This window comes from Diaporthe citri (assembly GCF_014595645.1).
Source record: "Diaporthe citri strain NFHF-8-4 chromosome Unknown scaffold_5, whole genome shotgun sequence".
Taxonomy (NCBI): domain Eukaryota; kingdom Fungi; phylum Ascomycota; class Sordariomycetes; order Diaporthales; family Diaporthaceae; genus Diaporthe; species Diaporthe citri.
The window spans coordinates 3,934,443-3,950,173 of NW_025064850.1; the positions used below are offsets into that span (position 1 = coordinate 3,934,443).

Here is a 15,731-nt window from a genome sequence, read left to right on the forward strand (position 1 = left end):
CCATTTCCAGCCCGAGACCTTATCGGGTCTACTACCTTGGAAAACAACTGTCTCAAAGCCCTCCGAGGGCTTCTCTTGCACCTCAATTCCCTAAGCTAAGCGAAAAGTAAGATTGATGGTCGCAATACACAGCACATTTTTGAGTGGTTACAACACTAACCAAATTCATCTCTGGTGTATTCGTCGGTTATCGATCGCACTATTTGTCCTAATTTAAAAATAGCCGGCGTTTTTGAGATGGTGTACGACTGACGGTTGGCTCTTACGACGTAAGCGTCGGAATTGGTGTGGGCAGTCAGTGAGCCTGACAAGAGGCAGAAAAAGAGGCACAGTCACGGTTGCCTGCCTATCTTGGGCGCCTCATGGACTGTTGGTTCCATTAGGGCCAACAACGAAGGAAGGATAGGATTTTCTTGTCACTGGTCAAGACCATCGCCAATTCTGTTTTCGGAAAAGAAAAGGTCACAAGCTCCTCTACCTATTACAATGATTAAAGGCTCTCGTCGTGCCAATCTCTACCCTCTTCATACGCCGCACACTGCACCTCTCTCCCAGCCTCTTGAGCTTATGACAGTAGCAGTAGCAACAACAAAGTTACCACTTACTTCAAGCGGAGAAATTCTGTCATCCCATGCTCGCCGCGTGGAGCAATAAATTTGCGACGGAGAATCTCATCAGTCACCTTGGGAACAAGAGGTATACCGGCTATACCCACGCTTCTTTTTGCACTGGCCAAGGTAAGCAGAACAAAACTCACTCCAGGCTGTCGACTAGATTGCTGGCCACCACAACATTCTTACTGGGTTTATTTGGAATCTTGGTTCCAGGGAGATGCTGCTTTCTTCTCTTTGCCTTGATTGACGTTACCACTCGTCACTCGAAACTTCCATAGGTGCTTTGTTTCATAGTAGGCGGTCTGAGACAGTAGCAGCATGGGCGCAATTCACCACGTACTGCTGAGATTATCGGGGACGTATATATAATGCAAGGCCGGGTGCAGACCACCCCTCCCATGGCGACGACTGTTTTTGCTCGACGACCAACTCATTTCCCTTATGGCGCACCAGAGCCGGCGCACTTGGCAAGTGGCCGGTCTATGCCTTCGAGAACACACCCTTGCTACTCAGTAGCAAGCGACTTCCTGCTGGCTCACTCAAGCGACCTGTATAAACCCTTAATAACGCGTATGAGATAGGCAAGACCGGTAACACAGTCATGGGCAACAGAGGCGAGTATCTCTCTGCCTGGCCCAGAGCGGAGCGGTGGTGCGATCCGATCACGCCTGGCAGTAGCAACGATGCAGCATTACGGCCAAAGAGCACCACCGACAAACATGCCAACAATGGCGGAGCAAGGGAAGTAAGAGTACGAGGAGGCTACAGCGCAGCCCAGGCAGCCCAGGACGTCCGCAACGGCGCCTGGCTCACTGCCTGGCCCGCTGGCGAAAATTGGGACGTGTTATCAGTGTCCGTGTCTCCGCTGTAAACAGCGAGAAGCAAGGAAACGGGTGGGCAGGGCCTGGCATTGACACCAAGGGAGAAAGGCGACTTTCAATGACCGCCGGTATGTTGCGTGGACAGCACCCTAGGAGGCAGGGTGGGAGCGTTGATATCAGCGGCGTGGATTGATGGGCGAGGTGCCCGTCACATCTTTTCAGTCCCACGTCTATTTGCAGTCGATAGAACAGCGCGCGTGGGGGCCTTGGGAATCAATGCGAAACCGCAAGGATCGCAAAGGCACATAGCATATTAACGGGAGACAGGTTGCGGAGTACCGTTGAAGAATGACCAGTGTCGCGTTATTAACACACTCTATGAAGGCGACGAAAGTTGTCGATGATTGTCGATAATCGCAAAGAAGCCAACCAGTCGCGGCTCAAGTATCGAAACGTCCTGGCACGGTGAAAAAGTCCAATCTGGTCGCCGTTGTGATGCCCAATTCCATCAGTCCGTATCGACGATCCTTTAGCTATGAAAAGCCCAGGGCTAATCCGTGCCCTCAAAGTCGCAGGAGGCGCAAATTTCCATTCTCGATTATGTCCGCTGGGACCGCCCCACCAATAAAGTCTTTTTTGATCGGCATGGAATTCCCAAAGTCCTCCTGTTGGCATTGCGGCCAAGTCACGGCCGTCCGCTGGTCCGTCCTCCGTTCGTCTGCTTGTTTACAGAACCTCGTCCTCCATGGCAGCATCGCCACCATTGGTGACAGCCGTGGCAGTGGCATCACCGCCACTCTTGGCGCCGTCGAAGTAATCTGCCATCTCGGCATCCAGCTCATCAGCCGTCTTCTTGGTGGGTCGGGCGCTCTTCGCGCGACCACCGCGACCGCGCTTGCCGGCGGCACCACCTCGGCCACCAGCAGCAGGCTTCGCACCCTTTCCGGATGCCTTGTCCGCAGCGGCGGACTTGGGCGTGGCCTTGGGCTGGCTCACACGCTGGCTCAGGGTGGGAGGTGTAGGAACCAATTCACCGGTGACGACGACCTCGACCTGGATACTGGATTAGCTTGAGTGTATAAAACATTGCGCCAGATCTTTGACTCACTCGGATGGGCCGGTTGTCGATGAGGAGACCGTTCAGCTTCTGGTAAGCCTTGCTGGCGCCATCAGAGTGATGGAACACAACGTTGGCGATACCGCGGCTGCTTCCCCCAGGTCCGTACACAAGCTCGGCCTTCTTGACTCCTGTGACAGCTGACTGGAAGTACTCCTGAACAAGGAAAGAAGAAGCGTCAGCAAAATAATGCGATAAAATTTCGAGTGCGCCGAGCGATATCCCGTCGTCCATGATCGTAAAGTGCACCGCCGGTATTTGTTTTCTAGCGCATCCAAAACACTGGGCCAGACGAGCAAAGCAGTGAGCATTGGTGGTGGGAAGCCTCGTGACCGTCGACCATACCCGCAGCTGGCGGGCAGAGGGGGAATCGCATCGTGCTGGAAAGGCGAGAGTCTCTATCACCAAGGCATCTCGCCGTGCAGGCACAATGAGCTGTGGGCATCGAGGTTTCATCCTCAACTTCACAGGGCTCCCACCTCAAGTTCCTAGCTTGGCCTGCTCAAGCACTCGCGTCCAGAATCACAATGGGAAGATGATTCTGTCTGCCACAGGATACGGTCCGCCCAACAGCTCCAGATCGAAAGGAAGATCGACTTCAAGAGTCGCAAGAAAAGGTCGTCCTTGCCAAAAGCGACGCATGTGCTCGTAAATGCTCACTGCTTTGCTCGAGGGAAAGCGTTGTCCTCATTGCCATCTTGTTCACCTGCCACAGATGAAAGCAACGGGAGAGGCACGGGAGGCCATGACACTTCAGCCCACGTTTTTGATCGTCACAGACTTAAGCTTGCGTTGGATGCTTGCCAGGCACTCCAAGCGTACTGTCATGTTGTGCGAAACGAGGTGCTCGACTTCTCTACACAGACCCCGCAGCATGAAAAGGAACTTGCTGGGCTGGAAGGAAGGAGGCTCAGTGTGCAGGCTGGGCCAGCAAAAGCGGAGGTATGGATAGGAGGTATAGCTGCCTCTCGTCCGATGTGCGGCGTGATCATGTCGGTATATTACGCGATGGATAGAATGTCGACAGAAGTCCCCGAAGGCTGCAAAGGCCTCATCGGTAACATACCTTGATTTGGCTCTCGGACACGTCCTTGGGCTGTGGGGTCATTAGCGATGAGCTTATTTGGGGTTGCTAGGGAAGAGGTCCTTACCAAGTTGCTCACTATGATCTTGCTCTCTCCAGTGGGCCTGGGAGCCTTGCCGGATGAAGGCTTGGCGGCAGCGCCGCGTGCAGGCTTGGTGTTCTTCTTGACACCGCCTACGGGAGCAGGGGCAGCGGGACGAGCGGTCTTGCGGGTGGAGCGGCGGCCACCGGCAGGAGTGCGCTTGGTGGAGAGGATCTCATCGAGAGACTGGTCGAGCTTGCCAGACATGTTGATGTTGGTAGTAATGAGAGTGTCGGGGAGACCAGTTGATTCAGTCGAAAGAATGTGGCAGACTTGGAATCGCGCCGAGTTGTGCGTGAAACGAAAGGATGGTTCAGCGACGCAGAATGTGGGAAGCTGTCGCGCGTTGAGGTTGTCGGGTGGCTGTTGCTTTGCGCAGGCTGCAATGCGACGAAGTGGCAGTAAGGGCTGAAAGTTTGGCTATGACGGTCGCTTGTCGTGTTGCGTATCAAGTCAAACGGCCGGACAGAATCGAAATGGCAGATGTTATGAATGTGGGTTGGAAGTCTGTCGAAAGTGGTGGCAGACTTGGGAGGCGGCAGAATGGGTCTCTGTTGTGTTGACGTGAGGGTGGATGAAAAGGCTGGGAGGAAGGACCAGTTTGAAGGGGGTTGGCGAAGGGGCGAGGGAAAGCGGCTGGCCCTTTTGTTGCCTGCTGCATTCAGGGCGCGACCCGGCGACGGGACAAGCTTGCAGAGGTCTAGGGCGACCTTGTCAGAGGCCGCTTGCAGGGATGGCAGACTTAGCGGCGCAGTGAATCGAGGGATTGAGTGAAAGGGGCTCAACCCGAACCCTGACGCCCTTTGGCCGCTGGACCCCCTTTCCGGCTCATCCAGCCAGCCAAGAGCTTACGAGCTGGAGCTGGAGCTTTTCAAGTACACGATGTACAAAGACCAAAGTTACCGTGTCAGTGCCGAACCTGGGATGCGCTGTTACTCTCCCATCATATTCAACAGCGCTGGATAATTCGACCAATACGGGGATGTGACAACCAGCGATTCTATTTCCCTCACGAATCCACACTAATGATCATCAGTAGGACAGACAGCGTAACCTGAGGACTGGGCAATGTTCGTCACATATGGATCCCAAATGTAGCCACTCGTTGACTGACTTGGTTATCTCGAAGACTGCTGCATTCGTGTTTCGAAACTTGATGTCTTTCGTGGCCGCTCGGAGGATGTGCACAACGCAGCACAGCGACGGCCCCGATGCACTCCATTTTATGCAGTGTGTCTAGTATCATTGCTGGCCAAACTTCCTCCTTGCCAGTCGCAACTGCAAGTTGCGCTTGAATAGACAAGGCCACCGGCCCTCTCGAGGGCCCCGCGCGTCGTGAATGTCCGCCACTTTGCCTCAGCATCTAGGTGTTGTCTGCTGTTATTCCCTCTGTTGATTCCAATGATACAATGTCGATTACCGTGACCGTTCTCTGTCCCCAACACCAACCATCACTTCAGTGCCGCACCCTGCTTTCCAGCCCGTTGTGTGGTTGCCTTCTCATCATCCTTCGCATTGACCTCAATGTAGTGGTAGCCGACAATCAGAACCATGGCGGCAGAGCCAAGGAACAGGGCGAGTCTGTACAGATCGTTGTCGGAGATCATTATGGCGATTTGTTCTGGTGGAGCACGGGCTTGCGACGGAGACTTGAGAGGCTGCGACTCTGGAGTTGACAGGCTGGTTAATTGTCAGAATGCTGCAAGTCGCTGGGAAAAAAAACAAGTCTGCTAACTCACTTGGACGGTGTCTCAATGACTCTCGGGTGCAGTTGACTCTTGGTGCTGAAAAGGAATGGAAGGCGGAGGGCAGCTCTTGTGACGACAAGGCCACTTCACATCTGTTGGAGTTGCCGGGCTGGGATGCAGTACCTCGGACTAGCTGGTCAGGTACGAAGATACGTACATGCAGCTTACACTCGGCCGGACAGCCCTTACCTAATCATCGCGGTGGGCGGGTCCGCAGCGTCACTGTTCAAGCGCCAGACTCAGTTGGACCACATCCCGCTTTTTTATTACTGCCTTGTCGGCTTACAACTTCAAAGTGCCCCCTCCAACTTTCCACCCACGACGCCTTTCCGCTGGGCTCTAGGCACATACTATCCCAGCACCCCCCAAAACTCGAGCATCTGCGAGCGAAATCCAGTTTTCGAATCGGTTTTCACCTACACAGCCAAGATGCCTCCGAAAAAGACCGACAAAGGCCCCAGCAAGAAGCTGGACGCCAAGAAAGCCGTCGATGACAAGACCTTTGGCATGAAGAACAAGAAGGGCGGCGCGGCCCAGAGGCAGATCTCGCAGCTGCAGTCACAGATGAAGGCCGGAGGCAACGCCGAGCAAAAGAAGAAAGAGGCCGAGAGGGCACAGCGCGAGAAGGAAAAGAAGGCTGCAGAGGAGGCAAAGAGGGAAGCCGACCTGCTGCTCAACAAGCCCGCCCAGATCCAGAAGGTGCCCTTCGGTGTCGATCCAAAGACCGTCCTCTGTATCTTCTACAAGAAGGGTAACTGTGAGAAGGGGAAGAAGTGTAAGTTCTCACATGATATGGAGCTAGACCGGAAGACGGAAAAGAAGAGTCTGTACACAGACACGCGCGCAGAAGAGGAGGAGAAGAAGAAGGCCGAAACCTCGGCCGACTGGGACGAAGACAAGCTGCGCTCCGTCGTCCTGTCCAAGAAAGGCAACCAGCGGACAACCACCGACAAGGTCTGCAAGTACTTCATCCAGGCCATCGAAGATGGCAAATATGGCTGGTTCTGGATCTGTCCCAATGGTGGCGATAAGTGCATGTATAAGCATGCTCTTCCGCCAGGGTAAGTTCTGCTTCAGACCCCAGGTCCAAAAGGGTTCGGCTAACACCAAACACAGCTTCATACTCAAGACCAAGGAGCAGAGGGCAGCGGAGAAGGCCATGATGGACAAGTCGCCGCTCAAGACTCTGACGCTCGAGGAATTCCTCGAATCGGAGAGGCACAAGCTAGTTGGCACACTCACCCCCGTCACCCCGGAAACGTTTGCCGAATGGAAGAAGAAGCGAATGGACAAGAAGGCCGCGGAGGAGCAAGCTCGAAAGGCCAAGGAAGCCACAGGAAGGACGCTCTTTGAGAGCGGGAATTGGCGTGGGGACAGCGACGATGATGCCTCGGATGACGAGGATAGCGATGTGTGGAATCTGCAAAAGATGCGTGAGGAGACTGAGCGCATACGGCAGAGGAAGGAGGACGAGCGGTTGGCGAAGGAATATGGCATTCCTTACCTCAACGGAGAGCCAGTATCCGGCGATACTACTACGGAAGAGGCTGCTCAGGCTGCCCGGCCCCCAGAGGCCCCGGCGGCACCGGAGTCCCCGGAGGCCTCGAAGGACACGGAAGCCACCGCTGCCACCTGAACAGGGCATTGAACAGGGCATTGGACGCTCCGTTAACTAAGATATCACTGCAAGATACACAGGCTGACCCGACTCCGCCGGCAATCGCGTCGCACCTCTCGACAAGTTTAGGTGCACACCAAGATAGCCGTGCGTGAGTATGGCCGCACTCTGCTGACCGAGTGTATACTTCGTCTCCTCATATCCGCAGCCTACGCACGGGTTATGAAGGCTCGTGTATATCATAAGGCCAGTTGCTGCGAGCAAGGGACAGCACCAGGGATTGCAAATAGGCCCAGGCATTTTTACCAGACATGAGACAGACACTCTTTTGCTGGTTACACTGAGAGGACCTCTCGCCTCGCTCCCCGTTCGCTCATGTGAATTGGCCGTTTTTGTCCGCCCAAACCTGAGGGGGTACCTCAACCCCCTAAAACTTCTCCACATAGGGCCTCAAGTCTAACTCCTGAGTGAAGGCCGACCGATGCTGCGTGTGCAAGTGCCAGTAATCCTCCGCAATCTAACACACAAAACATTAGCAAACTGAGTCTCCGTTCTCGCCAGCTTTCCCGACCGAGAGCCTCCCGCTTACCGAATCAGGCGAGATGAGCCCGTCGGGGGCGCCGTTGTTGAACTTGTGCTTGTGCTCGGCCAAGCGGGGGATGTCGATGCCGCCGTCGATAATGGCGTGCGCGACGTGAACGCCGCGAGGGCCAAACTCCCTGGCCAGCGACTGCGTGATGGCCCTCGCGGCGAACTTGCCCGCGGCAAAGTTGGTGAACTTTGCGCTGCCCCTGATGGAGGCCGTGGCGCCCGTGACGATCAGGGACGGCGGGTGCGGAGACGAGTCGACCGACTCGAGAAGCAAGGGGAGGGTGTTCTGGGCGAAGTGGAAAAGGCCATGGCTGTGCGTGGCATCGTGTCATATTGTCAGACGGTGTTATCCCGTGAGGGGGTGAGAGCTTATAAGGGAAAGGCGCTTGCTCACGCGTTACCCCTGAGGCTGCTGTCCAGGTCCTCGAGCTTGAACTCCAGGAATGGCTTGATTCCGAAGCCCGCCGACACGTTGTAGATGGCGGCGGCCAGCTTCAGGTCAGGCAGCTCCTTCTTGATGGTGTCAAACGCCGACTTCACGGACTCCGCGTCTGTGGCATCAGTTGGAATACCGATTGCCCGGCCTCCGCTGCCGTTGATCTCGGTCACAAGGTCCTTGAAGCTCTCCTCCCTCCGGGCGAGCAGGACCACCGGGTAGGCTTTCGCGAAACGCTTTGCGACCTTTTGTTCTTTTGTCAGCAATACTATCTTGGTGGAATTAGGACAGTCACATAGCCATGGGAAACTCACTGCACCGCCTGTGCCAGCGCCTACGCCAGCCACGACGGCGAAGAAGGACTTCGAAAGTGATGCCATGACTGCAGATCAGGGATATTGTGATATGAAGTTGGGCGATCAAGGCAATTCAAGATACTCTCGGTAGAGGCAGCTATGTCATATAAATTCTCATCGACTGGAGCTTTGAGATTGCGGGCAATAACAGAGGAAGCTCGTCCTATACTTGTAAAGTAGTTCAAGTGCTCAATGCGAAAGGGCGTTGACGCAATGCACTTTAGGTGCCTGGGTATGCAGTGAGGTGCGAACCCCGCCAAATGTCGCCGGCTCGATTAATAATTGGCGGCAAGCTTTCCCCGAGGCGCAGGACAACATCTTGCTTGACCGTGACCAGGAGATCACTAAACATCGCCAGGAACAGTCGCATGTAAGTCTACAAGGGTTGTACGCGTACCAGTCGTCTAACCCGCCCCGACAGTCGTGAGGTTACTTAAGCACAGCATGAATTGTCCGCCAGCGCGAGAGGCCGAGAGCGGGTTGATGACAAATAGAAGAAGACATTTCGGTTGCAAACCAAATGGAGCCTCAGTTTGCCGCTGTGTTGGTTGAGAAACTTTAATAACATTCGCTGCTGTCTACGTGCCGAACGACTCTCTGTCTCATAGAAAGCCTTCGGCACACAAGGCTCGCTGTGATACCCAATAGTGATGCTCAAGTCACCAACATCTGACCCACGCGCATTAGAAAATATTGTGTGCCTGATTCCTCCCTTCCGAAACCGCGACGCCGATGGCGTTTTCATAAGCTTCTCGTTCCAGTGAATCTTCAGACCGGGGCTCAACATCCTCCTCGACATCAGTGGTCTCGCCAGATTCAGGAGAGACATGCTGGCACCTTTCAAAAGCCGGACCTGGCCGCACTACAGTAGCTGAATGTGACTGCCTTTCGAAGGCCGGGCCTCGCTGCTCCGGCATATCCCCATGGTCTGTGGGATGTTGCTGCGGGCTCTGATCCGCAACGTAATCTGCGACGTGGTCTGCCATCGATGCGAGATTATTCCTGTACTGGGCATATCTTTTCTGCCTCTCTGCGGCATGCACTGGAGATTCGGCCAGTTCATGTTCATTCTGATGCTGTTCCGAATGCTGTTGCCTTGAAACGGACCGGTGCCAGTACTTCTTCCCGAGGACATAGCAAATTGCAAATAGGCCTATCAATCCTACGATGACACCGATGGCAATCCTGCCTGGTGAGCTGAGTCGGTTCTTCTTCCCCTTTCGAGTCGGAGGCCGCATCCGTGGATCGGTAGTTGTTGTCGTGGAGGTCGCAGCCGCCGCGGGTGTTACAACATTCCATATACGGGTCGCCTCGACGAATGGAGCGCGATCGGTCTGGCCTATGTACGCAGTAGAGGCGATGGCGGATCCTCTGCTGATTTCGTACCCTGGTGCTGCGGCTGACAAGACTGCGGTGGCTGAGCCACTCATGGCCTGTCTTCGTTGTAGCCGTGCTCGCAGGGTGTCGTAACCGCAAGGCTCAGAAGTACCGGGCTCGTCTAAACAACAGTCATCGCTGCCGGGAGCAAATTCTTTGTGGTCGGTGTCCTCATAATCGGCAGCTGCAGGTGGAGACGACATATGCGAAGGTCCAGGCTCCAGTCCAGGTTTGGACAAGGTTACCGTGACGCTGAGGGTGGTGGACGGGGTGACTGCAGGGCCAGGTCCCACTCCAGGTTTCGACAAGGTTATCGTGACGCTGAGGGTGGTGGTAGGACTGACTGGAGAATGGCTCATTTGGGCCATTGACGTGGTCTTGCTGTGCGATGCATTTGCATGCTGGATGGGGAAGGCTGACGGGCCACAAAACCAGCCGTCAACAGGTGCGTCCGTGGGCCTCAGCCCAGCATCCAGGGCCTCAGTGTAGCGAAAGGACAGTGGCGATTCGAAATGTGCCCGATTGCAGTAACTTTGAGCCTCGGTTGTGCACTTGAGCGTCATGGGGTCATTGGAACAACTGCCTGTGCAGTGCTCCAAGGCATCAACGCAGGCGGTGGGCTGGATGGTGCAGTCCCCTCTGGATGGTTCGCAGCAGACGATGGAGGGCTGTGGAGCCGGAGTAATCATCGACACCACAGTGGCATCCACAGCGGCTCTAGCAGCCGTCGATGAAGTCGGATAGTAAATGGCGCACTTTTCTGAAGTGTCAAAACATCCGAAAGGGGCTTTTTGAACGCCATTGAGGTATCCGCAAGCGTCATCTGGAGCCTCAAGAACGACGGAACGACTGGCCATGGCCACCGAAATGAGCGCGAAAGGTGCGATATGACGCATTGTACTCAAACTTGTTGTCTGGCTGGTGATTCTGAGCGAACGAGCCTTAAGCTGATGTCGAAGATGTCGATGATGGTAGTAGTCAGTGGATGAATGTTGGTTTGATTTGAATGTTGGTGGTGAGCGAACGAGCGTTGAGCCGATTGATGATGATGGAACTTGGAAAGTAAGCAAATCCGGAACACAAACAGTGCCTTTCTTGGTGGAGTCAACCGTCGTTCTGGACGAGGAAGCAACGACTCGGGCTGTTCGTGACCGTGACCTACTGACAGCGGAAGGAGGATAGGGGGTCTACGGCTACCAGAAACGATTCCGATCACCAGAGAGCGGCGGACCCCCAAGCCTAGAGACTCCAACATGCTCAGATCCAGGCGTTTCCACTGGGAACAGAGGCGGTACAGAGCACCTCGAAAGGGTACGTCCGCACGATATCATCACCACAGGTCAACCCCTTGACGTCGCATCATGTAGAAAAAGTAGGCATAGTGGAGTAGGCTGAGCGCCATGGAAAGGGCGGTAATGGCAAGGCCGAGGAGAATCATCCACCCCACGTCAGTCCACGACTCCTCTTCACTGCGTGGGTTGCTGGGTGGCACAGATTCGTGATGCTCGGTCGTTTTGCTGTTTTCGACTGAATCGAGGTCTCTGCATTTTATCTTTGCCATGTCTTGGGGATACTCATGGACAGGTGGCATGGTTGCAAGTGATGGCACAGTGGAGCTCTGACGCCTATGGCGCGTTGGTGGTTGGTCGTCCATGTTTGGTTTAGGTGGGATGTCATTTGTGATGAGCCTTCGAGAATGTGGTATTTTCAACAGTCCAACTATGTCGAAGAGGTCAGGTCTATGTCTACAGTCGTCAACAGCAATGTCTGCTTGCTTCTTGCAGCGTACTTTCCGATAATGACGCCGCCGCAGATGGTCTTCGACTATCACGTCTAGTCCCCGTCACGTGGAGACCTGAGTCTTCGTCCAGATTTGAACCAGACCTTCCAAGTCGTCCTAGTGTACTCAAATGCTGACCTTAGTCGGGTCGGCCCCAGAATAAATTCAGGCGGGTCCAGCTCAAGTTGCAACACGTGGTATGGTCTGGTTGCAAAGGCATTGCGGCCTGGTAAAACGTTCCTTTCAAATGCTCTCCTACTTCATGCCTAAGTATGTATTGATAAGACACATGATCATTATTATATATGTGTGTGTATATGTATGTATATATATGTATATGTACATAAGAACATCTCATGAAAGCCACACCTCTCGGTTAGAAAGGAGGATATGTGTGTATCAACTTGCGGGGCATGAGTATCTGAATTATCCCGTCGAAAACCTTTCCGATGAACTTTGTTGTCAGGGTAGCTAGCTGCAGAACACAAGTGACAAAATTTCAGGATTTCCCCAACTGCCTCCTATACACTTCTCATAGTTTTCCTGTAAACATGTTTTGGTCTTCGGAAGACACACATGCAGTTGCTCGTGGCTCTGGGGCAAATTCGTTTCCTCTGGTCACATTAGGGGCCAAGCAACTCGGCTATGTCTACGATGTCGGACAATTGTTGACCAAAAAGAACTTTTCATGACTCTTCATTTGGGGAATGTAGCTCGTAGAGCCCTCTTGGACTGAGGTCTCCCCAGGACACACGGTTCCCTGAAATAAGTACCTGGTCGGAATTGTCTGTCAGGAAAACAAAGCAAGACAGGTACAGGGCGGTTGATTGGCCGATACTATCCACACTACCTAGGAACCTGGGTTAAATATCGACCACCATGTGAGCCGGCGAATGTGCGCTGCAGGTTGGGTGAAAGAGAAGAATTGGCTAATTAGTACCTCCCAAACGGGCGCGGTTAAAATTGACTATATCGGTTCTAATGCATCTCTGCCCTCCCCCTCTTCTCGTTGCAGCTCGAGTTGTCTATTGCTTCGCATGTACTAGCTCTCCGACCGTTCTGGACTTGATTATGGGAGTGTGGCGAGTTAGTGCTGTCTATTAATGCTGAATGTGGAGGAATACAGACAGCCACGCAACTACCGCAGCACTTGAGCAGTAATAATTGCGTCTTCTTGCCATTCATTCATGATTCTGGAGAACGAGGCTGAGTTCTAGCAATTGCAGAAATATGCTCTATCCAGGTACAGCCCTGATTATCTAGGTGCTTGCCTGGCCTTAACCCATACGCTTGTGTGCCAGGACTAGCCTGCCAACACAGTCAAAAAGTCATCGACGAGGCACGACGTCCTTAGCCACCCGTCAATAATGCACGTTTATATCCCCGCCCGTGAGCCTATCTGACTTTGTTCAGGAGGGCTTGAGAAAGGGGAACTGAGGTTGGAGTCGCGGACCATAGCAGGTCGAGTCCGTTGATTGTGCCTAGGTAGCGAGACTCGGGATATAGAGGTACATAGGTACCTCCTACTTAGTACAGCAGGCCGCCCATTACCCACCCTCTTTCCCAACAGGGAAAGAGCCTGACTCGGCCCGGCCAACAGGTGCACCTTGCCCATTCCCACAAGCCCGCAATGCCCATTGACGGTCGTCCTGCACCTCAAAGCCGTCTCTCGACTCTCTCATCACGGCCTTTGGCGTGCGATCCAAACTCGCGGCACGGCATCCCGGGTCGCCAGGAGAAACCCAGCGGCTTGTTCGCCCGTCCGCGTATTGCCAGCTCATCATCAAACCTTTTCCATCCCCCCCCCCCCCAATTCCTCTTTTTCCCGCGTTCATGCTGAGAAATCCACCGAACTCCACGCAAGTGACGTAACCCCCTTGCACTTATTTTTGGGAAATCACCCAGCCCGCTGCTCGTTGCTGTGGCTCGTGTCATGTCCCAGTACCACACGGCGGACCACCTTCGCCTAGCGTTGCCTGTTCTTCCTGGTCCCTGCGCGGTCCTGCATTACATTGGCTGGCCCGCCCGCCCTGCAGCCCTCGCAGGGCTGAGCCCCAATCTCAGGAGACCCGAAAACCGTACGTGCGAATCATCAAATCGCATGCCTGCCCGTTGATGCCGAGCCCAGGGGTGAGCAGGCGACGGGCGACCGGACTTGGTGATGTCTGCGCGAGGCACTCACAGTAATTACTCGCGCTGCTTCACTCCATTGCATCGAGCTTAAATCCGCTCCGCCGAGCTGTCTCACATGGTTGCGAGGGAGCAATCTGACTGCGATTCGCGCTCGTAATGCACAATTACCGGTCTGCCGTGGCTGAGCACGCGATTCTCGTCAAGCCGTCTATCTTGGGTATCTAATTGTGTGACAACCCAGTGAACAAACAGAATATACTCCGCAATTTCTCCCGATTACGAGCTCCATCGCTGAGCCGCATCTCGTGTGAACGTCTCCCCGACGCCGAGTGTGACCACCCACTCGAACCCGTGACTGCTCGGTCTCGCTCCACCCTAGCCGGGAAGAGGCTCTTCATTCGACGAGTCCTCAACCTCATCCTCATCCTCGCTTGGAGCGTTAGCGTCCCGCTGCATGAGGATGTGCTTGAGCCGTCGTCGGTTCTCCCGCCACGTCAGGATGTCTTGGATCTCCTGGTCCTTCACCCACGGCGTCACCTGCTCGCCGTTCGGGCCGAGCAGGTAAGCCGGCAGCTTTTCCGAGATCTCATCCGCCTTGGTTATGGGCCGCTCATTCCGCTGTCCGTCCCCGACGTGCCAGACAAACGGAGTGAGATGCTCCTCGTCCACGTGGTCTTGGAACTCAAATTTCTGCGCGAACACCAGGTCTCTGTCGTTGCAGTGCGCCCACCGGCACAGCAGCGGGTCCATCTGCCCGTGGACGACGTGGATGTGCTTCCGCAGCCTCGTGAGGTTTTGCAGCTCCGCCTTGCAGCCGGGCCACTCGCACAGGAATGGCATGTACCTAGGCGCCGCCTGCCTCTCGTAGACCTCCCGCGGCGTCGGCGACGGCTGGCGCGGCGGCCGGCCCCTGCGCTTCTGCCCTGTACTCTTGGGCCCGGGCCCAGCAGAGCGCCGCACGGTAGGCAGGCCAGTCTTGTAGGAGGGCATGCCGGGGCGCCAGCCCTTGGGCCTACCTCGTCCGCGCCTGGCCGAGGGGTGGGGCGGGCGTCACTGAGGCGGGCGCGTCTGCTTGTGTGGATACCTGAGCAGGTGGTAGTGCGCCCTGTCTCGTGAGGTCTGACGTAACCAGCTCATCCTCGGGGTCGGCCTCGCCAAAATAGAGCCCTCCGTGTGATGATGACTTTTGTGGCGAGATATCGAGGACCACCTCTATCCGAGCTTGACCCTGCGTCCGACCTGGTATCGTTGCGGGGCCAGGTACCGGCTGTGGTCTTGACTGCCGTGACGGCGAGTGAGACTGAGGTGGGTGCCGGCCCGCATGGGCAGGAGTCTGCAGCGCAGTGTGGGCGTCATGGCCGACGTGCCTGGGGCTCTGCGGGCTGCGCAGCTGGGGTGGCCGTTGAAAGCCTGCAATATCGGATGTGATACGTGGTAACTCAGGCGAAGGGGTAGTTGGCCGTTGCGGGACGGGCGAGGCTGGACCGTTGTTTCGCCAGCCGCCTCTTGACGGGGGCTCTCCTTGAAGGGCATTGGACAACATATCACTTGGATCCCGACTCCTGCTGACGCTTTGACGTGCATTAAATGCCAGAGAAACGAAGAAATCCCGCTGGCGAGGTCTGGATGGGAGAGGCAAATAGAATGAGATGTTGTCGTCGAGAGGTGTGTAGGTCAGGGTTCGGTGTTGATCTCGAGACGCGCGTGAGGGTTATTGTGGCGGCGTGGGGGTGAAAGCGACGGCTTCTTGAGCAGGCAATAGACCAGAGGCATGCCGAGGCAGCAGTACCCGTCCGGGTGCCTCGATGCCTGGGTTTCATGAATCCTGGTCTGATATTGACGCCAGAAAAGGACAGAGCCCTCAAGCAAGAACAGCACTGATGGATGGATGGTATTGACATACAAATAGCTATGTAGCCAGTCTACCAAGTAAGAGGCAGGCAGGCATGTGCATGGGCAAGAAAGAACACTCAG

At 55.1% G+C, this 15,731-nt stretch overlaps 6 protein-coding genes across 6 annotated transcripts; 1 reads left to right on the forward strand and 5 right to left on the reverse strand.

The window, feature by feature from the left end:
- Window positions 1-2,161: 2,161 nt before the first annotated feature.
- INS49_011684 (uncharacterized protein) lies at window positions 2,162-3,925 on the reverse strand (the record flags this gene model as incomplete). Its single annotated transcript, XM_043172395.1, has 4 exons — window positions 2,162-2,488; window positions 2,544-2,708; window positions 3,619-3,648; window positions 3,704-3,925. The coding sequence occupies 4 exons, from the start codon at window positions 3,923-3,925 to the stop codon at window positions 2,162-2,164; spliced, it is 744 nt and encodes a 247-aa protein (XP_043024140.1).
- A 1,244-nt stretch (window positions 3,926-5,169) lies between these two features.
- INS49_011685 (uncharacterized protein) lies at window positions 5,170-5,663 on the reverse strand (the record flags this gene model as incomplete). Its single annotated transcript, XM_043172396.1, has 3 exons — window positions 5,170-5,398; window positions 5,458-5,550; window positions 5,656-5,663. 3 exons carry the CDS (start codon window positions 5,661-5,663, stop codon window positions 5,170-5,172), a joined length of 330 nt encoding a protein of 109 aa, XP_043024141.1.
- A 232-nt stretch (window positions 5,664-5,895) lies between these two features.
- Window positions 5,896-7,102, forward strand: INS49_011686 (uncharacterized protein; the record flags this gene model as incomplete). The annotated part of the gene is made up of 2 exons (XM_043172397.1): window positions 5,896-6,527; window positions 6,583-7,102. The coding sequence occupies 2 exons, from the start codon at window positions 5,896-5,898 to the stop codon at window positions 7,100-7,102; spliced, it is 1,152 nt and encodes a 383-aa protein (XP_043024142.1).
- A 409-nt stretch (window positions 7,103-7,511) lies between these two features.
- On the reverse strand, window positions 7,512-8,491 carry INS49_011687 (uncharacterized protein; the record flags this gene model as incomplete). The annotated part of the gene is made up of 4 exons (XM_043172398.1): window positions 7,512-7,601; window positions 7,674-7,986; window positions 8,070-8,383; window positions 8,426-8,491. 4 exons carry the CDS (start codon window positions 8,489-8,491, stop codon window positions 7,512-7,514), a joined length of 783 nt encoding a protein of 260 aa, XP_043024143.1.
- Window positions 8,492-9,150: 659 nt separating this feature from the next.
- On the reverse strand, window positions 9,151-10,740 carry INS49_011688 (uncharacterized protein; the record flags this gene model as incomplete). The annotated part of the gene is made up of 1 exon (XM_043172399.1): window positions 9,151-10,740. One exon carries the CDS (start codon window positions 10,738-10,740, stop codon window positions 9,151-9,153), a length of 1,590 nt encoding a protein of 529 aa, XP_043024144.1.
- Window positions 10,741-14,132: 3,392 nt separating this feature from the next.
- On the reverse strand, window positions 14,133-14,747 carry INS49_011689 (uncharacterized protein; the record flags this gene model as incomplete). Its single annotated transcript, XM_043172400.1, has 1 exon — window positions 14,133-14,747. One exon carries the CDS (start codon window positions 14,745-14,747, stop codon window positions 14,133-14,135), a length of 615 nt encoding a protein of 204 aa, XP_043024145.1.
- Window positions 14,748-15,731: the final 984 nt, after the last annotated feature.